This window comes from Mandrillus leucophaeus, unplaced genomic scaffold (genome assembly GCF_000951045.1).
Source record: "Mandrillus leucophaeus isolate KB7577 unplaced genomic scaffold, Mleu.le_1.0 Scaffold117, whole genome shotgun sequence".
Lineage (NCBI taxonomy): Eukaryota > Metazoa > Chordata > Mammalia > Primates > Cercopithecidae > Mandrillus > Mandrillus leucophaeus.
Window position 1 is genome coordinate 2,931,150 of NW_012099987.1, and position 7,446 is coordinate 2,938,595.

The window sequence follows — 7,446 nt, forward strand, 5'->3', positions numbered from 1 at the left end:
GGCTGATCTCGAACTCCTGACCTTGTGATTCGTCTGCCTTGGCCTCCCAAAGTGCTGGGATCGCAAGCGTGAGCCACCATGCCTGGCCTAATTTTTAAGTTTTTTAGTAGAGACGGGGTTTCACCATGTTGGCCAAGCTGGTCTCGAACTCCTGGCCTCAAACAGTCTGCCCATCTTGGCATCTCAAAGTGTTGGGATTACAGGTGTGAGCCACTGTGCCCGGCCCAATTTCTCATTTTATAGGAGAGGTGAGATTGAGAAATTGTGTCTAATCCCATAGGTGGGGGCGGGGGTGGGGGATTGAAGAGTTCTGGGGACCTTTGTAGATGGGTGCTGTCCATGGGGAAATATTATACAAGGAACAGGTAACGGAAATGCAGAGCAGGGAGGCCCAGTGGAGAGATCCCAGGAAGACTTCTCAGAGGAGGTAGCAATGATGATGGACCAAGAAGGCGTAATAATGTCTGGGGACACTCCTTATGTGATTCTTTTTAGCCACAGTAAGTCACCATGTTGCTTATGTGTCCCCAGCCCCAAATGCCCACTCCCCTCCCTGCCGTCCAGCTCCCAGAGCAGCAAGTGTAAACGTGGGGGCAGGGGAGAGTATCTTCCTTCGTCTTACAGCTGGAGGGGGCCTTGTACACCCACTCCTGATATCACAGTGGGTGTACAGTGAGAGGTCATTGACAGCAGCCTCCCCTTCAGCACCCGCCACCCTCCCGATTTAAGGTTTGAGCACTTTCTCCTGATCCTATAAGAATGACAGCTAACACTTATTGAGCACCAGGTTCTATTTGAAGTACTTTACAAATAGTATCTCATGGCCGGGCACGGTGGCTCAAGCCTGTAATCCCAGCACTTTGGGAGGCTGAGACGGGCGGATCATGAGGTCAGGAAATCGACACCATCCTGGTTAATACGGTGAAACCCCGTCTCTACTAAAAAATACAAAAAAACTACCTGGGTGAGTGGCGGGTGCCTGTAGTCCCAGCTACTCGGGAGGCTGAGGCAGGAGAATGGCGTAAACCCACGAGGCGGAGCTTGCAGTGAGCTGAGATCCAGCCACTGCACTCCAGCCTGGGTGACAGAGCAAGACTCCGTCTCAAAAAAGAAACAAAACAAAACAAATAGTATATCATTTAAACTTCAAAACAACTCTAAGAGGCTGGGCGTGATGGCTCATGTCTGTAATCCCCAGCACTTTGGAAGGCCAAGGCAGACGGATCACCGGAGGCCCAGAGTTCAAGACCAGCCTGGCCAACATGGTGAAACCCTGTCTCTACTAAAAATACAAAAATTAGCCAGCATTGTGGCGGGTGCCTGTAATCCCAGCTACTCGGGAGGCTGAGGCAGGAGAATTGTTTGAGCCTAGGAGACAGAGGCTGCAGTGAGCCGAGGTCGTACCACTACACTCCTGCCTGGGCAACAGAGTGAGACTCTGTCTCAAAACAAAACGAAACTCTGAGAAAGGCACTAATATCATCACCATTTTTCAACTGAGTAAGCCTGGGCTTCTCTGACTTCAGGGCCTGTGCATCCGACCCCTCTCCTGTGAGCCCTCTGCTTTTCTGCTTTTTCCGCAGTCCCTGGTTCATCGGAGATCCTGGCCTTCTCCTCTCCTCTGGCCCCCTCTCTACACTACAGGGACACATCAGGCTCACACCTGGACATCTAACCAGGGTGAAGGAGGGGCTCTTTGGGGTACCCACTCACAGATTTCTGGGACATTTTCTTATCTAAGCCTTTAAAACAGTCCTATAAGGTAGGATTGAAATCATTTCCCTGTCATCCCATAGAAAAGGAAACAGAGACTCAAAGATGTGATTGACTTGTTCAATAGCCAGAGGTGACTCTTGAGTCCAGTGCTGCCCGGTCTGCACCACACTCCCTCTTCTCCAGCCAGGCACTTCTTCCTTCTCGGGAGTCAGGCATGAGCCAGTTGCCCCCTTCAATGAGATAGAAGACGGGGCTGTGTCATAGAAGCTTTGAGCACAAGGTCTGCTTCTGACTCCCAGAGTGCAAGCCCCAGCTGTCCTGCTGTTTAGACCAGCTTCACCAGTGGGGCCCAGAGTGTCTCTGGAACTGACCAGCAGGATGAGAGGTGAAGGAAGGGGATGATGGTGGCTGAATCAGTGGCCGCAGCAAGAACATGTCCCATCCCAGGACGGCAGGCAGGGGTGGGGAGGAAGACGACTTTGGTATTGGAACAGAGACAGTGGCAAGAGCTTGAGCTCTGACTCTTTGGTCAGAGGGTGCTGGTCTAATTGTAGCTAGATTGGAGTCCTCACCCAGAGCTGGCACCTTTTACGGAGAGCACTGCAGCTCCATGTAGCAAGACACAAGGAGGCCCTACCTTGGGCTACTAGCCTGACACAGATAAATCAATCCCCCAGAAGCAATCCCACAGAAGCGAGAAGCTGTGTGCCTCCAGATGTTTCCTGCAATGTTACCAACGCGAAATAACTACCAAAAAAAAAAAAAAAAAAAAAGGCAAGGCAGCTAAATATCCAGTGAGAGATATCCCGACATCCTGGCAACTCACTCTGGAATCCGATGGTGTAGTGAACAGCATGGAAAAAGGTTGGTGGAACGAAGTGGAGTCTACATCACACAGTGTCCCCTGAAGGATGACTCACAGGAACAATTTCTCTTGGTCCCAGTGCCAGGAAACTCTGTGTTTCTCCGGGGCAGTTGCTTTGCTTTTATCTTTTGGGTTCTACATATCTGTTAGCTGATTGTGTTTCCCTTGTAGCTCTGGCTGTCGGGAAACTCCACATCAAATTTCTGGCTCATTTCTCAGAACTATATGGCAAGAACTTTGTATACCAATACTGCCTGTGGCCTTATTTTTATTTCCTTCTCCCAAATAGCCTCCAATTTTTTTTTTTTTTTTTTTTTTACAGAGTCTCGCTCTGTCACCCAGGCTGGAGTGCAGCGGCGCAATCATAGTTCACTGCAGCTTCAAATGCACCTGGTTTATTTATTTATTTATTTTTTGTAAAGTCAGGGTCTCACTTTGTTACCCAGGCTGGTCTCGAACTCCTGACCTCAAGTGATCCTCCCACCTTGGCCTCCTGAAGTGCTGGGATTACAGGCCCAAATATCCTATTAATTAAGAATCCTGTTGTATTGTACTCTGTATTTGTAAACTACTTCCATTTTTTTTTCTTTAATGGAATGGGATGGAGAGGAGAAAGAAGACGAAAGAGAAAGTTAAGCGGGCTGGGCACCGTGGCTCACCTGTAACTGGTACCGGTTACTGGTTAGACATGTCCCAAGTAAATGATTGATAAAAGCAGGAAAACACAAAATAAAGCAAGGAGATTCACTTTTCACCCAGAAAGTTGGCAAAAATTAGTTCTGACAACACCAAGATTTGGCATGTATGACATTCTATGCTGCTGTTACACTAATTGATTAGCAATGTGGCACACAGTCAGGCGTGGGGGCTTATATCTGTAATCCCAGCACTTTGGGAGGCCAAGGTGGGTGGATCACCTGGGCCCAGGAATTCGAGCCAGCCTGGGCAAAATGGTGAAGCCCCATCTCTACAAAAAAAACTACACAAATTAGTTGGGCGTGGTAGCTCATGTCTGTGATCCTAGCTACTTGAGAGGCTAAGACAGGAGGATCACTTGAACCTGGGGGGTCAAGGCTGCCGTGAGCCTTGATTGTGCCACTGTACTCCAGCCTGGGTGACAGAGTGAGACGCTGCCTCAAAGAAAAAGTAAATACATAAAAAATGTGTCACAGATGAAGGTGCACATAGATATGACTCAGCAATTACACACCAAAGTATCTGAACTCTAGAGGAACTCTTTTTTTTTTTTTTTTTTTTTTTTGAGATGGAGTCTTGCTCTGTTGCCCAGGCTGGAGTGCAGTGGCACAATCTCGGCTCACTGCAAGCTCCGCCTCCCAGGTTCATGCCATTCTCCTGCCTCAGCCGCCCAAGTAGCTGGGACTACAGGCGCCCGCCACCACGCCCGGCTAATTTTTTGTATTTTTTTAGTAGAGACGGAGTTTCACTATGTTAGCCAGCATGCTCTCGATCTCCTGACCTCGTGATCTGCCCGCCTCGCCTCCCAAAGTGCTGGGATTACAGGCGTGAGCCACTATACCTGGCCTAGAGGAGCTCTTACACATATGCACAGAAGACTTTACAGCAAATGTTTGTTTCAGCATTGTTTGCAATAGCAAAAAGAATAAAACATTTTTTTTTCTTTTTTCTTTTTTGGTAGAGACAGGTATGCCCTTTTTTGGTAGAGACAGGGAGCCATGCTCCCTTGGCTGGTTTTGAACTCCTGGGCTCAAGTGATCCACCCACCTTGGCCTCCTAAAGTGCTGAAATTACAGGTGTGAGCCACCAGGCCCAGCCAAAAAGAAGAAAACATTCTAAGCGCTCTCAACAAGAGAAAGAAAAATAAATTGTGTTCTAACCATACAACAGAATACCATACAGCAGGTAAAATGAATGAATCAGGGCTATGTGTGCTGCTATGGACAAAGCTCAGAACATAGTATTAAATAAACAGAAAACTGCAGAGGGCTATTTAAGCTTAATTCCATTTCTACAAGGCTTAAAATTGTAATAACCATATTATATAAGGATTACTTGAGCCCAGAAGTTCGAAGCTGCAGCAAGCTATAATTGAGCCACTGCATCCCAGCCTGGGCAACAGAGCGAGACCCTGTGTCTAAAACAGAAAAACGATGTGAACCGTCATTGCAGCTGTGTGGGAACCTTCTGCCTGCAAAGATGGGAAGGAAATGTGTGAAAGATTGTGGTGCTGGAAGGTAGGAACACCAATGTCCTGGTTGTTCTGTAGAGGATGGGAAGGAGTTAGTCAGCTGTGTCTCTTGCAGGCTTTGTGGTCCAGGGCTCCAACGGCGAGTTTCCCTTCCTGACCAGCAGCGAGCGCCTCGAGGTGGTGAGCCGTGTGCGCCAGGTCATGCCCAAGAACAAGCTCCTGCTAGCTGGCTCCGGATGCGAGTGTGAGCCAGAATGCCCTGTGCCCTGGGGGTGGGTGGGTGTGTAGGATCCAGGCTCCTAGGCCCTAGCTTGGGTCCTGTCTCCTTGTTCTGCCTCTTCTGGGACATGCTGAGGCACCCTCGCTTGGCCCAGTGTCCTGGTCCAGGCCTCCTTCTGCCTGCTCTCACCTCTCTCCTTCCTCCGGCAGCCACTCAAGCCACAGTGGAGATGACCGTCAGCATGGCCCAGGTCGGGGCTGACGCGGCCATGGTGGTGACGCCTTGCTACTATCGTGGCCGCATGAGCAGCGCGGCCCTCATTCACCACTACACCAAGGTGTGTGTGGGGCCTGAGACCAAGAGGAGGCTCTGCCCAGGGAGAGGAGAGGAGGGAAGCTAGGAGTGGGGTGCTACTTCGCATGAACGGCAGCTATAGGAAACGGATGGACTGCCACCATGGATCAGCTGCACAACATTGGGAGGCTTACCTAACCACTCTGTGTTACTGCTTCCTCCCCTCTAAAATTGGAGGAATGATGTCATCTATCTCATAGGGTTGCAGTGAGCATTAAATGAGATCAGGAACATAAAGGGCTTAGAACAGTGCCTGGCATATGGAAAGCACTCCATAAATATGACCCACCGTGATTGCTTACACTCGGGGCACGCAGCACAGGAGGGAGGCCTGTCCAGGTGGCCCTGGAGTGAAGCAGGCCAGGACCTGTGGGTGGGCAAGTCTCTGGCTCCTGGGACCTGGGACGGCTGCCCTCTCCTGCTTTTCTCTGCGTCCCAACAGGTTGCTGATCTCTCCCCAATCCCTGTGGTGCTGTACAGTGTTCCAGCCAACACGGGGCTGGACCTGCCTGTGGATGCGGTGGTCACGCTTTCCCAGCACCCGAATATTGTGGGCATGAAGGACAGCGGTGGTGATGTGAGTGGCAGCAGCTCCAGGGCTGTAGTCCTCTCCTTTTCTGGTTCCTGGTTCCTAGCACTTTTGCTCCTGAGGGCAACTCTGAGATCTGTTTCTATCCTTGGCTTCCGTGTGGATTCTCTCTGTCGTGCGGGCTCTCTGGGGCTTTCTTGAGGGCATCTCTTTGGGCACTGGGCTTTCATTCCACCACGCTTACCAGTCCCTTACCCAGGATGAGGCTCTGGGCACAGCTCTCATACCACATTTGCTGTTGCAGGTGACCAGGATTGGGCTGATTGTTCACAAAACCAGGAAGCAGGATTTCCAGGTGTTGGCTGGATCGGCTGGCTTCCTGATGGCCAGCTATGCCTTGGGTAGGCCGCCCACTGCTCTCAAATTGTCATGGGTGACCAAGACATACCCAGGCACCTGGGTCTGCTGGGAGAGACTGTGAGGGCTGGGGCTGGGTCTGAAGACGGTGGTTTGCCAGCCTGCCCACTCTGAAAACTCAGAAACCTGGCCACACCACTTGCCTGTCTGAATGTGGGGTGCTGTGAGTAACCTTGTTGGCTGGAGGAGGATGGCCGTGTACAATCCCTGGCCTGTAGTAGGGATGTCTGCAGTTTGTTCTAAGTCCGGAGCTCCATGATTAGATGACAAACTTAGCTGGTCTAATCCCACCTTCTACATCATTCTCTGAGGGCAGAGGCCTTGGGACCCTCCTCTGTAGTTCAGGAGTCCATTTTCCTCTCCCCTGTCCCAGGCCAGAATGAATTGTCAGATCTACAGAGTTGAGCAGGGGATCTTCAGTTGCCTGATCAGATTCTGTTCCAATCCAGAGTCCCTATGAATGTCTCTTAGATCAACTGCTCTTGTCTGTTTAGGGTCAGCATCCTTGGGTTTGGGTTAGATTTGAGCCCTGGAGGGGAGGGAGGAGAAGGGAAGCTGTTCCTTTCAGCTGAAGCCCCAGTGAGGAGAGATTTGAGTGACTTTTCTAGCACTGCAGGGGAGATTGCTGGTTCCTATTCCATCTGGTGTCTCCAGACTTTGGCTGGTTGTCTAGGGCCTTGTACATCTCCCCCTGCCATGTCACGGCCTCTATGGTGAAGGGGAAGAAGAAGGGATCCATCATTTCTCTCTCATTCCTGAAAGTGGAGTAGATTAAAAAAAAAAAAAGCACAGGCTCTGGAGGTTGGAGGGAATCTCAGTTCTGCAGTTTATTCACCGAGTAATGCTGGGCAAGGCATTCACCTCTCTGGGCCTGAGTTTCTACTCTGTGCATGGAGGGATCGTGAGGATTAGAGAGCATCAGGGCCATGCTGCTGAAGCGCGCCTGGAACACATAATAGGTATTCCACAAGCAACAGCTCTATTAGCTCATTCTAAATTGCCTACTCTCTCTCTCTGGTCTTGAGGCCACTGTGCTTAGGGTTCCACTCCTATCTAGCCTTAGAAGCATACTCACAGGCTTGCAGAAGTGGTGGGGCTTTCTGAGATCACAGCCAAACCCATTTTCATTGCCCTGATGAGCACAAAGAAGACTAGAGAGGGTCTCATTCAGGTTTATG

The 7,446-nt window shown here is 50.3% G+C and overlaps 1 protein-coding gene across 3 annotated transcripts in view; it reads left to right on the plus strand.

The window, feature by feature from the left end:
• The window catches only part of HOGA1 (4-hydroxy-2-oxoglutarate aldolase 1), a 34,666-nt gene that overhangs the window by 9,822 nt on the left and 17,398 nt on the right, over nucleotides 1-7,446 (plus strand). For 2 of the 3 annotated variants that reach the window (XM_012000507.1, XM_012000498.1), the window contains exons 2-5: nucleotides 4,864-4,992; nucleotides 5,178-5,305; nucleotides 5,765-5,899; nucleotides 6,156-6,252. The exons of the other annotated variant lie outside the window; for it this stretch is intronic. In XM_012000507.1, coding sequence (XP_011855897.1) covers nucleotides 4,864-4,992; nucleotides 5,178-5,305; nucleotides 5,765-5,899; nucleotides 6,156-6,252 — 489 coding nt within the window. The remainder of the gene's footprint in view (nucleotides 1-4,863; nucleotides 4,993-5,177; nucleotides 5,306-5,764; nucleotides 5,900-6,155; nucleotides 6,253-7,446) is intronic. 3 annotated transcript variants of the gene reach the window in all.